The sequence below is a fragment of the Coregonus lavaretus genome (genome assembly GCF_964263955.1).
Source record: "Coregonus lavaretus genome assembly, chromosome: 26".
Classification (NCBI taxonomy): domain Eukaryota; kingdom Metazoa; phylum Chordata; class Actinopteri; order Salmoniformes; family Salmonidae; genus Coregonus; species Coregonus lavaretus.
The window spans coordinates 1,162,852-1,186,038 of NC_140013.1; the positions used below are offsets into that span (position 1 = coordinate 1,162,852).

A 23,187-nucleotide genomic window follows, 5' to 3' on the forward strand; every position below is an offset into this window, starting at 1 on the left:
TGTGCTATATGGGCAGCTGCTTGTTCAAATCCCGGGTCAGGCTGTACAAATTGGGAGTTTAAAACGGCAATTGGAAGGCTGTTGATTGTAATATTCTACCAGTGTGCCCTGTAGCAAGGCAATTGACCCCCAAAATTGCTCCAGGCGGTGCTGCACCGCGTCTGTATTGTGATTCTCCGAAATACCGTGTGTGCATTTGTGATGTGTGGGGGAGCAGCACAGAAGATGAATTTATGTTTTTGCAGATGGACTAATACATTTCTAAACCAGATAAACACTGGGATTCTGTGGTACTATAATAATAATCGACTGTGAGCTTGAGCATAATGGAGCTACTACTGTGTATACTTTTCTATATGGGTGTGATGACAATTCGTAACTAGAGAGAGAGAGAGAGAGAGAGAGAGAGAGAAAGCCATGACCTTTAACATAATTAAAAGACTGCAGATTGATTTCTGTTTGAGAAAAACTTAATTGTGTAAGCATACCCTCAGAGATTCATTTTGATTTTAATGCTGTCATTTCTTTCACAATTAGCCTGCCGTTTTTTTAAGAGTACCCTCAGCAGCCGAGAGATTGCAGCCAGTAATATCAGACAAGGATTATTACACTCCATCGTAATGGAGCTCTGTGAGCTTTAAAGACAAAATCTGCCATTCAAACCAGCCAGACTCTGCCACTTGCTGACCCGGTTCGATAAATATTGCAGACTGTGGCTTTAATATGAGATGATGGAAATAGAGAGGTGCCATAAGGTGTTTGACCTGCTCACTTCGATAATTTTGTTAGACTGTAGCCTACTGATCTGTCTCAGGTTATATTACCACCTTCCCCATAGACATACACTCAGATTCCTTCACTCTTATATCCCACAATGGCACACCAAGGGCACAGAAGGACTATGTCGATAGTTCAATAGAGGTTTGAGAGGAATCTACAGTATATAATTTCCTCACAGTGTGGCTGTTGATGACAATAGGAATTCCCTATTGCAGCCTGTTTGAGTTTGCTGGAGAGGTGTTGTTGATGGCCTATGCTCCTCATGGGGAGATGGGCCTCAGTAAGCAAGTAATTGCATTCAAGACAGAAGAGGCCCCTAATATTCTCTGGTTCTATTATGCACCACATCTTCATCATTATTACTGTAACTAATTCTAGAACATTGACTGTGGATCCTTATAGCCAATGGGGAGATGTCACAGGAGGCTCATAATAATTACCGGAATGGAGCAAATGGAATGGCATCAAGCAACCTGGAAACCATGTGTTTGATACCATTCAACCTATTCCACTCCAGCCATTACCACAAGCCCGTTCTCCCCAATTAAGGTGCCACCAACCTCCTGTGGTGGATGTACAGTACAGTACACAAACACTTATCTGCACACACGAACACACACATATGAGCTGAAGCATGAACAAGCACACACACACACACACACACATATGGGGGGTGGATCATGTGATAATAAATGAGAGGCAAGAGAATACATGTGTGTAAGGGACTGTACGTTAGTTATAATAAGGGGTGCACAGAGAAAGTCTGTTCTCTCTGAAATGAAAATGCACTTTTCAAACTCATATTCATAATCTCCAGCACCAAACCAGTGTGTACATACGTGAAAACAGCGTGCTTCTATGATCTATGGTTAAAAAGATAAGAAGAATGGCCCTAAAAAACGTATTCTCTGTGACATCACAGGGTAGGATTAAAAGTTTTAAAAAACAAAACAGTGATTTTCAAAACCTGCAATGAGTTTCTAGCCCAAGGGAGGGTATTTTCTTGCTCCCAAGATAAACAGGTATCTCTAGCTTAAAGTGACGGATTTTGATGGGGATTTGTGTATTATGCTAATTAGATTTCAGTGGGGGCACGGACATCGAGTCTTTAAGCAAAATATATTTTCATATGACCCTCCCTCAATGCTTGAGAAAAACAATTGACCCTCCCTCTACACAAAGTAATTGTAGATTTTCTTAGAAAAACACAATCTTTACCCTGTGCTTCTCTGAGCACGCACTTTGTATAGCCTAAGGCTTTTGATCATTTTTATTGCGATCACACTAAATTATAGGCGCATTTGATCTTGCACGCTCAGCGGAGAATCGTGCGCTACTGCTGAGCATCAGGCACACATCGAGATATAATAAGCAACTACTTTTAAAACACTGAGAAATATGTAAATGTAATTGATTACAAATGACATGAACCTCCCCTGGACTAAATTAAAAAATACAAAAAAATACCCTAGACTGAATTTTTTAAGCATGACCCTCCCTAAAATTCCTCCATGTACCTTGTTCCATAAATTCCAAATGGTCCCTAATGCCAATTGATACCATTGAACGTGTAAGTAGCATCTTGTCCCATACGTGTGACCATAACACCTGAACATGATGGGTAATATTTAGAATGCCTGTCAGTGTTTGAATCATTTTGACACGATTCTCCAAGCTTCACATTTTAAACGCCTGGAGAGAAAGAAATAAGAGAGACGTCAGATTAGAGTTAAGAATAAGAATAAATCCAAAACAAAGGATGTCTAACCAGGGAATGTGACAAGTACATATACATGCATGGCTGTAGAGACACACAGATTACAGTAAAATGGAGACGCTGTGTGTGTATACACATACACTACATACACACAGCAACACCCGCACACACAGACGTATGGAATGTGACAGCTGACGTTAAAGCCATGTGATTCAAATCGTTGTGTTCATAAAACCGCTCTCAAGTGCTGCTCATGAATAATGGCTGTCAAGTTAAGAAGGCAGGATGGCTGGCGATCCATGCGGAAGAGAAGACAAACCAGTAAATTAAACACAAACAACCAGCGGGCCGTGTGTGTGAGGAAAAAAGATGGAAAGAAGAGAAGGAGGAGTGAGAGAAGAGTAATTACATGTCAGCTGTGCTAATGGGGCATGAAGTAGCTGCTCTCTCTCTCTCACTCTCTCACTCTCTCTCTCTCTCTCTCTCTCTCTCTCTCTTCACTCTTTCCACATTTTGTTACGTTACAACCTTATTCTAAAATGTATTAAATTGTTTTATTACGTCATCAATCTACACACAATACCCCTTAATGACAAAGCAAAAACAGGTTTTTAGAAATGTTTGCAAATGTATTAAAAAGTATTCAGACCTTTTACTCAGTACTTTGTTGAAGCACCTTTGGCAGAGATTTCAGCCTCAAGTCTTCTTGGGTATGACGCTACAAGCTTAGCACACCTGTATTTGGGGAGTTTCTCCCATTCTTCTCTGCAGATCCTTTCATGCTCTGTCAGGTTGGATGGGGAGCGTCACTGCACAGCTATTTTCAGGTCTCTCCAGAGATGTTAGATCGGGTTCAAGTCCGGGCTCTGGCTGTGTCACTCAAGGACATTCAGAGACTTGTGCCTTTTGGCAAACTTCAAGTGGGCTGTCTTGTGCCTTTTACAGAGGAGTGGCTTCCGTCTGGCCACTCTACCATAAAGGCCTGATTGGTGGAGTGCTGCAGAGATGGTTGTGCTTCCAGAAGGTTCTCCCATCTCCACAGAGGAACTCGAGAGCTCTGTCAGAGTGACCATAAGGTTCTTGGTCACCTCCCTGACCAAGGCCCTTCTCCCCCGATTGCTCAGTTTGGCTGGGCGGCCAGCTCTAGGAAGAGTCTTGGTGGTTCCAAACTTCTTCCATTTAAGAATGATGGAGGCTACTGTGTTCTTGGGGACCTTCAATGCTGCAGATTTTTTATTTTTTGTCTCGAAGCTCTACGAACAATTCCTTTGACGTCATGGCTTGGTTTTTGCTCTGACATGCACTGTCAACTGTGGGACCTTATGTAGACAGGTGTGTGCCTTTCCAATCAATTGAATTTACCACAGGTGGACTCCAATCAAATTGTAGAAACATCTCATGGATGATCAATGGGAACAGGATGCACCTGAGCTCAAGTTCGAGTCTCATAGCAAAGGGTCTAAAAACCAGTTTTTGCTTTGTCATTATAGGGTATTGTCTGTAGATTGATGATATTCTTATTTTTAAAATCCATTTTAGATTAAGGCTGTAAAAAAAAGGGGTCTGAATACTTTCTGAATGCACTGTATGCCTTGCCCAAGGGCACAATAGCAGGAGATGGCATCAAGGACTTTGGCATCCAAGGCATCCAAGCTATAAATGAATTATTTATTCAAAATCCAAGAAGCACAACTAAAGAAACAACTAAATAAACTTAGATCAATTGCCTTATAATCAAAACTATAGCATTTCAATCATACTTTATTGCATTACATTTTTTGTCATTTAGCAGACGCTCTTATTCAGAGCGACTTACATTTAGTGAGTGCATACATTTTCATACTGGCCCCCGTGGGAAACGAACCCACAACCTTGGCGTTGCAAGCGCCATGCTCTACCAACTGAGCTACAGAGGACTACATCTTTGTGAAAATGCAAGGAAACAGTAAACATTTTTCATAATGGGTCTCAATGATGTCGGTGGAAACCATCTAAATGAACTCCTGTCCCATGTTGCTAATGAACAAACAATTTATAAACCGATAATAATATGGGATTGGTAAGCTTTAATTGTTTCCCCTTCAAACATTTAATATTTTCAGCAATATTGCATCTCTCCTAACAAAATTTCGTAAATGCCTTTTGAATTCAAGATCTACATTGAGGTCTCAAATCTCAGCATTTCTAAAGATCTGTATGCTTCTGACTTGAAGTCATTAAGCAGCCATGTTTATTGGTGTGTTAGGAGCTGCTGCATGGCATCACACAGCACAGTGTGTGAGCTGTCGTGTCGTGCTGCCCACCAATGAACGGCCCCCACAGGGAACACTATGTCAGAGGGAGAGGATAATTACTCACGCTGTCTGTCAATCACACTGTGAACGTAGGGGAGAACCGGGGTGGAAGTAACACTTTTTGTTTAATTCCTAATTACTCAGAGATGGATAGAGCTAGAGAGGGTATATTTTATGACACACAACTTAGATTTGTCCATTAGCAACTTCATTTTATTTCTAGGGTAAATTAGTTTAAATTAAATAGACAGAGAACAGAACTACCGGAACATTACTTTTGTACCTGCCGGCGGAGTGGGAGTAACACAGCCTTGGGAAGGAAGTAACAGCTGGCAAGAAGTGCACAATCAAATAATGATATATTGCCAGTGATATATTGCCAGTGCCAATATTTCATATTGCAATTGGACAGACTCACACAGCCTGTGTACTTCAAGTATTATTTTGAGACCCAAAGAACCAGCCCATAAGCCCAGGACACAGAGACAGCACCCATAGAGACATGCTCTAGCCTGACAAGTGCTGCCCATCAGACCTCCAAGAAAAACTCACACACACAGCCAAGATGGAGTGACACAGTGTGGGGCTTACAGACGCACAGAGCCTGCAACAGTTACCGGCGTTCAAACCATCAAAGAACCGTCAGACCTAGAGCTCTGAAACGTTATAAACCTGTTTTAGAGCTTAAGTCGGTACCACACAGTGAGTGATGTGGCTCCAGGAGGTTCTACGGCTGAGAAACAGTCTCGTCCATTTGCAATATATTCAATTCATTTTGAACATAACAAAACTGACGACATTTAGAAAAGACTAGGTGCATTGAATCCGCCTCTGCCCTTAGAAACGGACCCTACAAGTTTCTCGCCGATAGCTCGTTCAGGGACCCTGTAGCAACCCCCGAAATAAGTGCATATTCAGCAATAATTAAGGTCGCTGCTCGGGCTCCGAATGACCTATTGAGCCGAAACTCGGGATTCGGGTTCGCCTCAGCTAGGCCTACACATAATGCCAGAACTGGTTTTATATGGTTTTAACAGAAGGCGCTATGAATTTTGGGCCGGCTCTGAAATATGTGATAGTTGGCTTCTAAACAAGTTGGACAAAGTGAGTTTGGTGTCAGTATGTATTAGTTTGGTGTCAGTATGATATCTTATTGACTGACTTGATGGCTGACTGTCCAATTGCAGTATAATATATTGGCATTGTCCATATGTTATATTGCAAATGGACAGTGTCCATTACCCATAAGTTTAAACAGGGAGTTACCATCATCAAATGGACAGGCTAAAATCAACACTGAATGGCAAACAAATGGCATCACTATAGTCTCCAGGCCGTTCCGAGTTCAACGAGGTGCCCCACTTGACTGTAGCTCGCTCGGTCTGACTGCAATGAAGACTGACTAGTAGTTATTTCAACAGGCTTTGACATATTACGGCCTCTGGGTCATGCAGAGACATGCCGTTTTCGACTAGGGTCATCGGGGGGAGGTTGGGGTGGATATTAATAGAGTACATGGTCCCCTTCATATCCTAAAAGGGAAGTATGAACTTGCAATACATCATATGGCAAATGCCATTTTAACATATTGCAATGGGAGAGCAATCGAGTTAGCCATCTCATTGCTTAAAAATATCATCATAAACAGTCAAAGGACAGCACATTCGAATTGTATTTGTACAGTAGAGTGTCCCAGTAGTGGACTTTATTAGTTTAAACCCTTTAACTTCATGTCCAATTCGTGATGGTAAATGCCCATTGTAACATATCGCTAATGGACAGTGTCCATTTACCATATGATATATTGCCAGTCCATTATAACAATAGTGATAGGTGTACATAATGATGGGCAGCCTGGCGCCCTCGAGCGCCAGGGAGGGGAAGCGGGAGCAGGCGTGACAGCACCCCACCCTCTAGGGGTGGGGTGATGGGTTGGCCGAGGCATGGGAGCCGGACGAGCCGGCCAAGGCGTGGTAACCTGTCGAGCATGACGGGCCAGCCGAGGCATGGGAGCCTCACGAGCGGGAACCGGTCGAGCCTGACGGGCCGAGGCGTGGGAGCCATACGAGCCGGCCGAGGCTTGGCAGCCTGATGAGCCGGCTGAGGTGTGGAAACCTGATGAATCGGCTGAGGCGTGTAAATCTGACGAGCCGGCTGAGTCGTGGGAGCTGACGAGCCGGCTGAGGCGTGGGAACATGACGAGCCGGCTGAGGCATGATGTGGGATGGGAGCCTGCCGAGCCAACCGAGGCAAGAAAACCTGTCAAGCCAGCTAAGGCATGGAAGCCTGACGAGCAAGATGAGGCATCCCCGTTTCCTTCGGCAGCGGCACCCAGACCCAACGTCCCCAACCCAAACGAAAAAACAAAGCTTATGTGAGAAGCTGATCCATCAAGTCAATTGATTAAAGCGTAATTCTAATGATGTCAAACATTCAATCACTTGTTGATATTTTGCTAACATTATAAAAGCAATATGAACTTGAGGAGACAATGGCCTGTGCTTAAAATACATTTTATTTTATTCCAGGTTGTCACTTGTGTTACTTTCGTCCCACCTGTCTTTCCTGTAACTTCTCCCAGGCAAACACCCAAGCCTATCCAGCATGAAAATTGAAACCTATGCTGTCATTTAGTGAATAGATGGCTTAAGAAAATGACATATGTTTGGAACCTTAAACAACTAAACACAACTGGGTCTGTTTTTTTTCTTACTTCGCTCAAAATCCCTTTTTGTTGATAACTCAGCGTTCTTTCACCAGTACATTCACCAGCCGGTTCCCAGGGCGCCACCTGATCAAATATGCTGATGATTCTGCTTTGGTCAGTCTTCTCGAAGGGGGTGAGACGGAGCACGGACTGGCTCTGAATGTTTTTACTGTCTGGTGTGAGTCACCCCACCTAAAATTAAATATATCAAAAACAAAGGACATGGTGATTGACTTTCGAAGGAACCTTACCATGCACACACAATCACTGATAAAAGTTGAGCCCATTGAAATAGTGGAGGAGTACAAATACCTTGGACTAGTCGTTGACAACAAGCTGTCCTGGGATCAGTGTACTGACGCTATTTTTAAGAAAGGCAATCAGAGACTGTATTTCCTATGGAAACTGCACTTTTTTAATGTTGATCTAACCATCATGGTTCTCTTTTATAAATCATTAATTGAGAGCATTCTGTCCTACTGCTAGACCTGCTGGTTTGGGAATATCAAGGTTGCACAGAAAAATAGGTTGGGCAAGATAGTCAGGACTTGCGGGAAAATCATGGGACAGCAACAGCAAGAACTGTAACTTCTCTACCTGGGCAGAGCACTCCAGAAGGCGAATAAAATAGCAGTTGACTCTTCCCATCATCTCCACTCTGAATTCCATCTCCTGTATGTATTCCAAATGCAATTCTGCAACTTAACAAAATGTTGGACTAATTGCACTTAGCACTTGCACTATGAAACTGCACTTACCCTGGGTATTTGCTTCAAAATATTGTTTGCTATTTAAAAAAGTCGGAAGTTTACATACACTTAGGTTGGAGTAATTAAAACTCGTTATTCAACAACTCCACAAATTTCTTGTTAACAAACTGCATGACACAAGTAATTTTTCCAACAATTGTTTACAGACAGATTTTTTCACTTATAATTCACTGTATCACAACTCCAGTGGGTCAGAAGTTTACATAAACTAAGTTGACTGTGCCTTTAAACAAACTTCTGACCCACTGGGAATGTGATGAAACTGAAATAAATCATTCTCTCTACTATTATTCTGACATTTCACATTCTTAAAATAAAGTGGTGATCCTAACTGACTAAGACAGGGAATTTTTACTAGGATTAAATGTCAGGAATTGTGAAAAACTGAGTTTAAATGTATTTGGCTAAGGTGTATGTAAACTTCCGACTTCAACTGTATATGTGAAATGTTTGTAAACCATGGTAGACATGCAAAAGATTTGCTAGCATCTGGCTAACTTAGCTAGCTTTTTCGGTGCTAGCTACACTACCGGTCAAAGGTTTTAGAACACCTACTCATTCAAGTTTTTTTAAAATTTGTACTATTTTCTACATTGTAGAATAATAGTGAAGACATCAAAACTATGAATAACACATACAGAATCATGTAGTTACCAAAAAAGTGTTAAACAGATTCTTCAAATAGCCACCCTTTCCTTGATGACAGCTTTGCACGCTCTTGGCATTTTCTCAACCAGCTTCACCTGGAATGCTTTTCCAACAGTCTTGAAGGAGTTCCAACATATGCTGAGCACTTGTTGGCTGCTTTTCCTTCACTCTGCCGTCCGACTCTTCCCAAACCATCTCAATTTGGTTGAGATCGGGGGATTGTGGAGGCCAAGTCATCTGATGCAGCACTCCATCACTGTCCTTCTTGGTAAAATAGCCCTTACACAACCTGGAGGTGTGTTGGGTCATTGTCCTGTTAAAAACAAATGATAGTCCCACTAAGCCCAAACCAGATGGGATGGCGTATCGCTACAGAATGCTGTGGTAGCCATGCTGGTTAAGTGTGCCTTCAATTCTAAGTAAATCACAGAAAGTGTCACCAGCAAAGCACCCCCACACCATAACACATCCTCCTCCATGCTTTACGGTGGGAACTACACATGCGGAGATCATCCGTTCACCCATACCGTGTCTCACAAAGACACAGCGGTTGGAACCAAAAATCTCCAATTTGGACTCCAGACCAAAGGACACATTTCCACCGGTCTAATGTCCATTGCTCGTGTTTCTTGGCCCAAGCAGGTCTCTTCTTCTTCTTGGTGTCCTTTAGTAGTGGTTTCTTTGCAGCAATTCGACCATGAAGGCCTGATTCACACAGTCCCCTCTGAACAGTAGATGTTGAGATGTGTCTGTGACTTGAACTCTGTGAAGCATGTATTTGGGCTGCAATTTCTGAGGCTGGTAACTCTAATGAACTTATCCTCTGCAGCAGAGGTAACTCTGGGTCTTCCATTCATGTGGCGGTCCTCGTGAGAGCCAGTGTCATCATAGTGCTTGATGGTTTTTGCGACTGCACTTGAAGAAACTTTCAAAGTTCTTGAAATTCTCTGTATTGACTGACCTTCATGTTCTAAAGTAATGATGGACTGTCGTTTCTCTTGGTCTTTTACCAAATAGGGCAATCTTCTGTATACTCCCTTTACCTTGTCACAACACAACTGATTGGCTCAAATTCCACAAATTAACTTTTAATAATACACACCTGTTAATTGAAATGCATTCCAGGTGACTACTTCATGAAGCTGGTTGAGAGAATGCCAGGAGTGTGCAAAGCTGTCATCAAGGCAATGGGTGGCTATTTGAAGAATCTCAAATCTAAAATATATTTTGATTTGTTTAACAGTTTTTTGGATACTACATGATTCCATATGTGTTATTTCATAGTTTTGATGTCTTCGCTATTATTCTACATTGTAAAAAATAGTAAAAATAAAGAAAAACCCTTGAATGAGTAGGTGTGTCCAAACTTTTGACTGGTAGTGTATTTGTATTTTTTTCTGCATACAATATAGCTCAGTATTTGTGTTATTTATTTTATACAGTCTTTTTTGCTCATCTTTATGAAAGGATCCAATAATTCCGGATCCCACTGTACGTATACTTCCATCTATCTATCCATCCATCCATCACATCTCTGTAGCTCTCTAATTCCCCTTTTTGTCACACATGTACAGATTCATAAATGCAAAATCGATTTTTTATATGACTGTGGCATTAGACTCTGTGAAGGGACATTGCATAACTGATATGTGGTGTGTGAATAAGTGCTAATGCATCTGTGTATGTTATCATATTGGTTGTGTGTGTGTGTGTGTGTGTGTGTGTGTGTGTGTGTGTGTGTGTGTGTGTGTGTGTGTGTGTGTGTGTGTGTGTGTGTGTGTGTGTGTGTGTGTGTGTGTGTGTGTGTGTGTGTGTGTGTGTGTGTGTGTGTGTGAAGTAATCAGTCATCTATTCAAACAGCCTCTTGCCAAAACCAATGGTGGTTATAGTAATCATCTGTCACTTTCCATCTGTGGCAAGCCAATCCTTTAGAATGGACTAACCTACTGTACATCTGCAAGTCACTGTCTTCTTTGTGTATAAAATAATGATGGAAGCGCAGTAGCCTACTGTGCAACCAGTGGTGTGCTGATTTGAATTAATATTAAATCAAATCAGATGTTATTTGTCACATGCTTCGTAGACAACAGGTGTAGGCTGTGAAATGCTTACTTACGGGTCCTTTTCCAACAATGCAGAGTTAAAGATAAGATCATTTTTTACAAATAAAATAGAAATAATAACACAGTGAACACAGTGAATAACGAATAAAAATAGCAGCAACATTAAGGCAGTTATATACAATTAAAAATATTACATGACATTCCATTTCATAGCACTTTTCACAACACATTAAGTGTGTGCCCTCAGGACACTACTCTACTACCACATATCTACAATACAAAATCCATGTGTACGTGTGTGTAGAGTGCCTGTGTTAGCATGTGTATGTGTATGCATGTGTCTGTGCCTGTGTGTGTGTCTCTTCACAGTCCCCGCTGTTCCATAAGGTGTATTTCTATCTGTTTTTTTATCTGATTCTACTGCCTGCATCAGTTACCTGTGCGCCTCCCATAGTTTGTTCTAGACTTGGGGATTATGAAGAGACCTCTGGTTGCATGTCTTGTGGAGTATGTATGGGTGTCCGAGCAGTGTGCTAGTAGTTTAAACAGACAGCTCGGTGCATTCAACATGTCAATACAAGTTGTGATGAAGTCAATCTCTCCTCTATTTTGAGCCATGAGATATTGACATGCATATTATTAAGGTTATCTCTCCATGTACATTTAAGGGCCAGTCGTGCTGCCCTGTTCTGAGCCAATTGTAATTTTCCTAAAGCCCTCTTTGTGGCACCTGACCACACGACTGAACAGTAGTCCAGGTGTGACAAAACTAGGGTCTGTAGGACCTGCCTTGTTGATAGTGCTGTTAAGAAGGCAGAGTAGCGCTTTATTATGGACAGACTTCATCCCATCTTAGCTATTTTTACATCAACATGTTTTGACCATGACAGTATACAATCCAGGGTTACTCCAAGCAGTTTAGTCACCTCAACTTGCTCAGTTTCCATATTATTCATTACAAGATTTAGTTAAGGTTTAGGGTTTAGTGAATAATTTGTCCCAAAAACAATGCTATCATCAATTTCTCTCAGCCAATCATCAGTCATTTGTGTAAGTGCCATGCATGGAAAAAATGTCCTTCCCTATTAGCATGCTGAAAGTCTTTTGTCTATTTGTTTACTGTAACATAGCATTGTATCTGGTCAAAAACTATTTTTTCCCAAAGTTTACTAAGGGTTGGTAACAGGCTGATTGGTCGGCTATTTGAGCCAGTAAAGGGGGCTTTACTATTTTTGGGTAGCAGAAAGACTTTTGCTTCACTCCAGGCCTGAGGGCACACACTTTCTTGTAGGCTTAGATTGAAGATATGGCAAATAGGAGTGGCAACATCGTCCGCTTTTATCCTCAGTAATTTTCCATCCACGTTGTCAGACCCAGGTGGCTTGTCATTGTTGATAGACAACAATATTTATTTCACCTCTTCCACACTCACTTTACCTAATTCAAAATTACAACGCTTGTCTTTCATAATTTGGTCAGTTATATTTGGATGTGTAGTGTGAGCGTTTGTTGCTGGCAAGTCATAAAAAATGATTAAAGTGGTTGGCAATATCAGTGTTGTGATGAATGAGCCATCTGATTCAATGAATGATGGAGCAGAGTTTGCCTTTTTGCCCAATATTTCATTGAAGGTGCTCCAAAGCTTTTTTACTATCATTCTTTATATCATTTCTCTTTGTTTCATAGTATAGTTCTGCAGGGGTACGAGGTAATTGAGGTAGCTATGTACTGTTCACATAAGTATGGGTAAAATGACTAGTAGCAGCGTATGTGGTGAGTGTGAAAGTGTGTGTGTGTTTGTGTGTGTGTGTGCATAAAACAGTTGAAGTCTGAAGTTTACATACACCTTAGCCAAATACATTTAAACTCAGTTTTTCACAATTCCTGACATTTAATCCTAGTAAGAAATTCCCCGTCTTAGGTCAGTTAAGATCACCACTTTATTTTAAGAATGTGAAATGTCAGAATAATAGTAGAGAGAATGATTTATTTCAGTTTCATCACATTCCCAGTGGGTCAGAGGTATACATACACTCAATTAGTATTTGGTAGCATTGCCTTTAAATTGTTTAATTTGGGTCCAACGTTTTGGGTAGCCTTCCACAAGCTTCCCACAATAAGTTGGGTGAATTTTGTCCCATTCCTCCTGACAGAGCTGGTGTAATTGAGTCAGGTTTGTAGGCCTCCTTGCACACACATGCTTTTTCAGTTCTGCCCACAAATGTTCTATAGGATTGAGGTCATGGCTTTGCGATGGCCACTCCAATACTTTGACTTTGTTGTCCTTAAGCCATTTTGCCACAACTTTGGAAGTATGCTTGGGGTCATTGTCAATTTGGAAGACCCATTTGCGACCAAGCTTTAACTTCCTGACTGATGTCTTGAGATGTTGCTTCAATATATCCACATAATTTTCCTTCCTCATGACGCCATCTATTTTGTGAAGTGCACCAGTCCCTCCTGCAGCAAAGCACCCCCACAGCATGATGCTGCCACCCCCGTGCTTCACGGTTGGGATGGTGTTCTTCGGCTTGCAAGCCTTCCCCTTTTTCCTCCAAACATAACGATGCTCATTGTGGCCAAACCGTTATATTTTGGTTTCATTAGACCAGAGGACATTTCTCCAAAAAGTACGATCTTTGTCCCCATGTCCAGTTGCAAATCGTAGTCTGGCTTTTTTATGGCGGTTTTGGAGCAGTGGCTTCTTCCTTGCTGAGTGGCCTTTCAGGTAATGTCGATATAGGACTAGTTTTCTGGGATTTATTTGCACTTTTCGCACCAAAGTACGTTCATCTCCAGGAGACAGAATGCCTCTCCTTCCTGAGCGGTATGATGGCTATGTGGTCCCATGGTGTTTATACTTGTGCACTATTGTTTGTACAGATGAACGTTGTACCTTCAGGCGTTTGGAAATTGCTCCCAAGGATGAACCAGATTTGTGGAGGTCTACCATTTTTTTCTGAAGTCTTGGCTGATTTCTTTTGATTTTCCCATGATGTCAAGCAAAGAGGCACTGAGTTTGAAGGTAGGCCTTGAAATACATCCACAGATACACCTCCAATTGACTCAAATTATGTCAATTAGCCTATCAGAAGCTTGTAATGCCATGACATCATTTTCTGGAATTTTCAAGCTGTTTAAAGGCACAGTCAACTTAGTGTATGTAAACTTCTGACCCACTGGAATTGTGATACAGTGAATGATAAGTTAAATAATCTGTCTGTAAACAATTGTTGGAAAAATGACTTGTGTCATGCACAAAGTAGATGTCCTAACCGACTTGCCAAAACGATAGTTTGTTAACAAGAAATGTGTGGAGTGGTTGAAAAACAAGTTTTAATATCTCCAACCTCAGTGTATGTAAACTTTCGACTTCAACTGTATATACAGCTGCGGAAAAAATTAAGAGACCACTGCAAATGTATCAGTTTTTCTGGTTTTACTATTTATAGGTACAGTGAGGAAAAAAGTATTTGATCCCCTGCTGATTTTGAACGTTTGCCCACTGACAAAGAAATGATCAGTCTATAATTTTAATGGTAGGTTTATTTGAACAGTGAGAGACAGAATAACAACAAAAATATCCAGAAAAATGCATGTCAAAAATGTTATAAATTGATTTGCATTTTAATGAGGGAAATAAGTATTTGACCCCCTCTCAATCAGAAAGATTTCTGGCTCCCAGGTGTCTTTTATACAGGTAACGAGCTGAGATTAGGAGCACACTCTTAAAGGGAGTGCTCCTAATCTCAGTTTGTTACCTGTATAAAAGACACCTGTCCACAGAAGCAATCAATCAATCAGATTCCAAACTCTCCACCATGGCCAAGACCAAAGAGCTCTCCAAGGATGTCAGGGACAAGATTGTAGACCTACGGCTGGAATGGGCTACAAGACCATCGCCAAGCAGCTTGGTGAGAAGGTGACAACAGTTGGTGCGATTATTCGCAAATGGAAGAAACACAAAAGACTGTCAATCTCCCTCGGCCTGGGGCTCCATGCAAGATCTCACCTCGTGGAGTTGCAATGATCATGAGAACGGTGAGGAATCAGCCCAGAACTACACGGGAGGATCTTGTCAATGATCTCAAGGCAGCTGGGACCATAGTCACCAAGAAAACAATTGGTAACACACTACGCGGTGAAGGACTGAAATCCTGCAGCTCCCGCAAGATCCCCCTGCTCAAGAAAGCACATATATAGGGACGTCTGAAGTTTGCCAATGAAAATCTGAATGATTCAGAGGAGAACTGGGTGGTCAGATGAGAACAAAATCGAGCTCTTTGCCATCAACTCAACTCGCCGTGTTCGGAGGAGGAGGAATGCTGCCTATGACCCAAAGAACACCATCCCCACTGTCAAACATAGAGGTGGAAACATTATGCTTTGGGGGTGTTTTTCTGCTAAGGGGACAGGACAACTTCACCGCATCAAAGGGACAATGGACGGGCCATGTACCGTCCAATCTTGGGTGAGAACCTCCTTCACTCAGCCAGGGCATTGAAAATGGGTCGTGGATGGGTATTCCAGCATGACAATGACCCAAAATACACGGCCAAGGCAACAAAGGAGTGGCTCAAGAAGAAGCACATTAAGGTCCTGGAGTGGCCTAGCCAGTCTCCAGACCTTAATCCCATAGAAAATCTGTGGAGGGAGCTGAAGGTTCGAGTTGCCAAACGTCAGCCTCGAAACCTTAATGACTTGGAGAAGATCTGCAAAGAGGAGTGGAGCAAAATCCCTCCTGAGATGTGTGCAAACCTGGTGGCCAACTACAAGAAACGTCTGACCTCTGTGATTGCCAACAAGGGTTTTGCCACCAAGTACTAAGTAATGTTTTGCAGAGGGGTCAAATACTTATTTCCCTCATTAAAATGCAAATCAATTGATAACATTTTTGACATGCGTTTTTCTGGATTTTTTGTTGTTGTTATTCTGTCTCTCACTGTTCAAATAAACCTACCATTAAAATTATAGACTGATCATGTCTTTGTCAGTGGGCAAACGTACAAAATCAGCAGGGGATCAACTACTTTTTTCCCTCACTGTATGTTTTTGGGTAAAAATAACAATTTTGTTTTATCCTATAAACTACTGACAACATTTCTCCCAAATTCCAAATAAAAATATTGTCATTTAGAGCATTTATTTGCAGAAAATCACAACTGGTCAAAATAACAAAAAATATGCAGTGTTGTCAGACCTCGAATAATGCAAAGACAATAAGTTCATTTTTAAACAACACAATAGTAATGTTTTAACTTAGGAAGAGTTCAGAAATCAATATTTGGTGGAATAACCCAGATTTTCAATCACAGCTTTCATGCGTTTTGGCATGCTCTCCACCAGTCTTTCACATTGATTTTGGGTGACTTTATGCCACTCCTGGCGCAAAAATTCAAGCAGCTCGGCTTTTTTTGATGGCTTGTGACCATCCATCTTCCTCTTCATCACATTCCAGAGGTTTTCAATGGGGTTCAGGTCTGGAGATTGGGCTGGCCATGACAGGGTCTTGATCTGGTGGTCCTCCATCCACACCTTGATTGACCTGGCTGTGTGGCATGGCACATTGTCCTGCTGGAAAAACCAATCCTCAGAGTTGGGGAACAATGTCAGAGCAAAAGGAAGCAAGTTTTCTTCCAGGACAACCTTGTATGTGGCTTGATTCATGCGTCCTTCACAAAGACAAATCTGCCCGATTCCAGCCTTGCTGAAGCACCCCCAGATCATCACCGATCCTCCACCAAATTTCACAGTGGGTGCGAGACACTGTGGCTTGTAGGCCTCTCCAGGTCTCCGTCTAACCATTAGACGACCAGGTGTTGGGCAAAGCTGAAAATTGGACTCATCAGAGAAGATGACCTTACTCCAGTCCTCTATGGTCCAATCCTTATGGTCTTTTGCAAACCTCAGCCTGGCTCTTCTTTGCTTCTCATTGATGAAGGGCTTTTTTCTAGCTTTCACGACTTCAGCCCTGCCCCTAGGAGCCTGTTTCGAACCGTCCTCGCCGTGCACTTCATCCCAGCTGCCGTTTGCCATTCTTTTTGTAGGTCACTCTATGTCATCCTACCGTTGTTGAGTGACATTCGAATGAGTTGGCGGTCATCCCGGTCAGTAGAGAGTCGTTTTCGCCCTCTGCCGGTCTGTAGCTTTGTTGTCCCCAATGTCTGCTGCTTGACCTTGTTCTTATGAACCGCCGTCTTTTAAATGTTAAAGATGGAAGCAACCTGACGCTCACTGTATCCCTCTGCCAGTAAAGCCAGAATTGAACCTTTCTTTCCTCACTCAAAACTTTCCTTTTCAACTCTTTTGGCATGGTCAATAGTTATTTTTTGATTAATATTACTTTTGAGGTACTATTAGCACTGTTTTTGCCATCCAGGTGGTCCTAATGCAAGAGGATAGTGATGACCACAGCAGTGATTTTTATACTTTTCCCCGTTAAATAAGATTTGGTTCAGGTGATCACCTAATCAGTACCTAATTCAGTAGAATGAGGTGTGCCTGTGTTGGAATTCAACAGACACTGGAATGGAATGGCTGTCATACATGTCTTCTCTTAATTTTTTCCAGAGCTGTATGTGTGTTTGGGTATCAGTGTATGTGTGAGTGTGTTGGTAGAATACAGCGTGTGTGCATAGAGTCAGTGCAAGAGAGTTAGTGCAAAAAGGGTAAATGCGGGTAGTCTTGGTAGCCATTTGATTAGCTACTTAGCAGTCTTCTTTCGAAGTCTTATTAGAATGGCTTAGAAGGTCAACGCTAGAAATAGAGCCTATTGCGCACCTACGACTCTTTACACATGCAGGCAAGACATCTGGAAGCTCATAAGTTTGGCAAGCAAATATAACACCAGTATTTGGTCTAATTAAGTCTCTGCATATATAGGCCACGAAATGTCAAACAGTGGTGACAGTATGTGACTATCAAAAGGGATATTACGTTGGAAAGAATGTGTGCTACAGTATTAATTGCAGTAAGTAAATGGGATAGTATATATTCTGAGGATTCCACCGGGCTTCAGAAGAACTCGTCCACGAAACGCACTCCACATCCATTGCAGGTCAACATGAGTCTTTTCTTGTAGGTGTGTGCCGATAAATAAATTAAATGAATAAGAATTAAATCCATATTTCAAATAAAAGTGTCCCTTTTATATAATACAAAAAAACTGCAGGCCTAAATTAAATCCATTTGCTTATTCACTAGTTTTATTCAAATGTAGGCATATTTGTCTCATTTGGAGATATTCATACTGGTATTTTGTTCGATAATAATTCAATTGTTGTAAATGCAAAAGGATCATCACGACCATTGCAGGCATGCGTAATGACGTAAATTAGCGAGTGAAAATACCTATATGAGAAGTGCTTTGAATGCGTTTAAGTGTCCTCTAAATCGGAAACATATACTGTATGTCCTATATGTAGAAACAATATTGTGGATATTTCCAACAACAGCTGTATTTATGAAGAACAAAAACAGTTCAGGCATAAGTGACGTTCAGACTCATCATGTTGTCATATAGTCATTAAAGTGGAGGCCAAGTTTGACACATTGTAGCCTATTCATGATTTATGTGTTGTTGATTTTCCATTACAGAGCCTTGAGTTCATTTCAATGGGCGAAAACACCCCAAAACGAACTTGTTGAAATTCAATAAGATCCACACGGAGCGATATTCTCTACAAATGAAACCATATTTCACTAATCGGACGATATTCAACATATGAAAGGATCATGAATTCCCTTTTCTCGAAGGATGCGCACGACTCTCTAATCGGTGGAACCTTTGTCACTTGGAATCATCACTCATACCCAAACGTTACGCGCCAGAAGGAAACCCCCCTTACCACCTGATGCCAGACGAACCGTTTAAAAGACTGGTTCGGAGGGGGGACTAGAACAACAGAAGGAGCAGCAGAACCAGAAGAGAAGCACATCTCGACGATTTTCTGCCCAATTGAACCGCCTTCATCCATCCTCTGCCTCCCCCGAGATCCAGAAGAAGATGCTCTCGACGCGTGTCCAGTGCGCACTAGCGCTGCTTTCCCTAGCCCTGGCCATCAGCAGCGTCTCTGCGGCTCCGTCCGACGCCAAACTCCGCCAGCTGCTTCAACGGTCACTCATGGCACCTGCAGGCAAACAGGTAAATACCTTCAATCAGACTTTCATTATAAGTCTTCGTTCTTAAACAATGCATATCTCCAGCTGCTGTGGCAATATAATACGATTTTTCCTGAGTTTGGTGGTACAGCTGCCAACTTAATTTTAAGTATATTTACCTCTAGAGTATAGAGACTATACCTTCTACAGATTTAAGGTTAAATATTGTGTTGCCATACATTTACCTCTGCGGTTTTACTGGCAGGCGCAGGGGAAATGTATCGATCAAATTAGCACAATGCAGGGAACAGCATGGTGCACATTTTCAGGGTGCCGAAGCGACCACAAAATGAAGTATTTGTATTTGTAAAAATATTTGGGGTCCAGCAAAAATTAAGCCAGTTATATACAATTAAAAAAGTATTACATTACATTTCACAACAGATTAAGTGTGTGCCCTCAGGCCACAACTGTACTACCACATATCTACAATACAAAATCCATGTGTGTGTGTGTATGCGTGTGTCTGTGCCTGTGCCTGTGCCTGTGTGTCTCTTCACAGTCCCCACTGTTCCAGAAGGTGTATTTTTATCCGTTTTTTTTATCCGATTGTACTGCTTGCATGAGTTACTTGATGTGAAATAGTTCCATGTAGTCATGGCTCTAAGTAGAACTGTGTGCCTCCAATAGTCTGTTCTGGACTTGGGGACTGTGAAGAGACCTCTGGGGGCATGTCTTGTGAGGTATGCATGGATGTCTGAGCTGTGTGCTAGTAGTTTAAAACAGACAGCTCGGCGCATTCAACATGTCAATACTTCTCACAAATACAAGTAGTGATGAATTCAATCTCTCCTCTACATTGAGCCAGGAGAGATTGACATGCATATTATTAAGTGCGGAGGAATGTGGAAATACCGATATCAGAGCAACTAAGGAAATGTAAATGTGAATTGTTATATATTTTAAATCAACCTTTAAAATGAAAATGTGTAAAATAAAAACGAAAGAGGTCTCTGGAATTTGCGGTCTGCTGTAGTTAGTTGTCAATTACGCACAAGCAAAACTTGACGAGAATAGTCAAAACATACAGTAGAATGGGTATAAACGGAACTAATGTTTATTAATAAAACGTGTTCTTCCCCCCAAAAAAAACATGTTGAAAAAAAATGTTTTACATCTCATTTTATGTGATCGGTTCATGCGTAACAGCATTGGAAAGGTCATTTAAATAGATTTGCAGCCATCTTAAATCACTAGAAATAATGCAGATCTAATAGCCTTCATCTATTTTAGCAATGTGAAGGAAGAGAAAACAACATTCAAACACTGATTTCCTTCCTAAATGTGTAGGCTACATTTTATTAAGGCATGTTGATTTGTTTCTATTTCAGTGGATCTTGTTGCTAAAATGTGCAATTTTCTGTCTCCACAAAACAGAAGAAATAACAATGTAATCTTATTTATCTATTTTCAGGCGCTTGCTAGGTATACACTCGCAGAGCTGCTCTCAGAGCTCGCACAAGCAGAGAACGAGGCGATTGAGTCAGATGACATGTCTCGTGGCATGGAGCAGGAGGATGTGCGTCTCGAGCTGGAGCGTGCAGCCGGCCCAGTACTGGCGCCGCGTGAACGCAAGGCTGGATGCAAGAACTTCTTCTGGAAAACCTTTACATCATGTTAATTCATATACACCCGGGCCCTTTACTGCGTATACTACATCTCATCTCTTTTGTTTCAATCATTCACTGCTGAAACCAATGCACCATGGTCTAACCCGCCTCTCCAAAAAAATGTAAATAAACATTGTTATAACTTTAACAGCAATCATTCTGATGTCTTTATCGATCATTTGGATTTCTTCCGAAAAAACACATGAAAGAATGTCCTACAGAATGTATGCAATTCTGCTTTTGACTGTGGTTTCTGTATTCTGGCAGATAAACTATTTTTTATTGTTTGTTTGAATAAAATCTATGTTTCAGAACCAATGTGTTCATTCATACATTGTTATCTTGCTCCTCCTCTCAAATGGGTTGTTTTATTCAGGAATGGCTATTATAGCCTATTCCTATTTGATGTTAGCACACATGTATCCAGGATAAGCATGCTAATTTCCTCCATTTGGAGTGATGTTTTGAATGCTTTGGTTACAGGATGTAGTTTTATTTTAGGCGGTAAATCCATTGTTGGATAAACTGACTTTGTTGTGTTGTGGTGGGCCATAAGAAGATATAATTTATGAAGGGTAGGCATAATGTAAACATAGACCCCATGAACCTCCAGCAACAACATGTATACATACCAAACATTAGGAACACCTTCCTAATATTGAGTTGCACTCCGCACCTTTTGCCCTCAGAACAGCCTCAATTCATCGGGGCATGGACTCTACAAGATGTCGAAAACGTTGAACAGGGATGCTGGCCCATGTTGACTCCAATGCTTCCCACAGTTGTGTCACGTTAGCTGTATGTCCTTTGGGTGGTAGACCATTCTTGATACACACGAGAAACTGTTGAGTGTGAAAAACCCAGCAGCATTGCAGTTCTTGACACACTCAAACAGGTGCGCCTGGCACCTAATACCATACCCCATTCAAAGGCACTTAAATCTTTTGTCTTGCCCATTCACCCTCTGAATGGCGCACATACACAATCCATGTCTCAATTGTCTCAAGGCTTAAACATAATTGTTTAACCTGTCTCCTCCCATTCATCTACACTGATTGAAGTGGATTTAACAAGTGACATCAATAAGGGATCATAGCTTTCACTTGGATTCACCTGGTCAGCCTGTCATGGAAAGAGCAGGTATTCTTAATGTTTTTTTTATAGTCGGTGTAGGCTACGGTAATATATATAAATATTTTTTTTACAACAATGATTACTCAAGTAAACATTTAAGAACAACACAAAAAAGAGAGGGTCAAATCATAGCATGTTGACTAAAGACGTTTCCAAAAATGCATTCCATATTTCAGTATGGTCCATGTGAAACACAAGTTAAGCTTACCATAATGTATGTTTCCAAATTGAAACAGTTTGTGCATATATTATGACAACATTTTGTGATGTTTTTGTTCGTTTTTGTCTTCGGCAGGTTTTTTTCTGGGTTTTCAGTAGCCAAAGTTTATGCCCCTTCGTTGGTGATTGGTCAACAGTACTACTCCTAGTAGGAGTGGGAACAATTAAGTATTTGTTGTAATTCAACAAGAGATTAGTAGTTTTCATGCAAAAAAATTCAGTTGAGAAATACAGCAACAAACATCTTAGATGTAAAATCTCCATGGCAAAAACAAAAATTAATTACAGATTTCTTGATTTATCTTAGATTAATTCGGACTATTTTGAGGAAGTTTTACTGGCGATGTTGTTGCTACGGCATCTCAAAAGGGACAAAGAGTAATATTGCTGCTTTTTTTTCATTTTTTAAGCAAAGGTCTTTTAAAGGAGTATGAGAGCACAGATGTTCGCTTACGCCTAGCCGAGTTCTGCTAGGAGCAGTTAGAACCTAGTCTGCAGGGCCTTTAGCCTACCTGTCCTCAACCAGTCTTGCAGTGCAGGGAAATAAAAGTGAAGAGCCACTTTCTGTGGTGTGTGTGTGCGTGTGTTTGTGTATGCGCGTGTGGTTAAACGCTACCTCGGAAGTGAGTGTGCGTCTGCGTGTGTGTGAAAAACAAGTTACTAAAATGTAAAATGTGTGTGCACACGTTTCTACATGCACATGTGTGCCCGTAAGTGTACGTCCCTGCATGTGTGTGTCAGTACGTGTGTGCATATGTGTAGACTCCACGCTGACGACTCAGAATGTGCAGGAGGAGAAACACCGGGCTGCTTAGTGAGATTAGGAAACAATGCCAAATGGGAAGTGCACTTAATAACCCCTGACTCATTAATGGGCTTCGGATAAGAAAGCTCTCAAACAATTAGTATTAAAGAGCAAGACACTGACAGTCATAGAGGAAAGGGCTGCATGTGCCTATCCTGATTCCTGACAGCCTGTCAGAGTGTGTGGGTGGGGAGAGTGTGGACAGGAAGGTGATGTCGGAGAAGGGACACTTCAATCCCTATACCCCCCCTTAGCCCTCCCCCTCTTTTTCAAGTGTCCC

General features: G+C 41.5%; 1 protein-coding gene across 1 annotated transcript; it reads left to right on the plus strand.

Moving 5' to 3' along the window:
• Positions 1-18,907: 18,907 nt before the first annotated feature.
• On the plus strand, positions 18,908-20,768 carry LOC311101600 (somatostatin-1A). The gene is made up of 2 exons (XM_084142729.1): positions 18,908-19,122; positions 20,554-20,768. The coding sequence occupies exons 1-2, from the start codon at positions 18,985-18,987 to the stop codon at positions 20,758-20,760; spliced, it is 345 nt and encodes a 114-aa protein (XP_083998855.1). The 5' UTR covers positions 18,908-18,984; the 3' UTR covers positions 20,761-20,768.
• Positions 20,769-23,187: the final 2,419 nt, after the last annotated feature.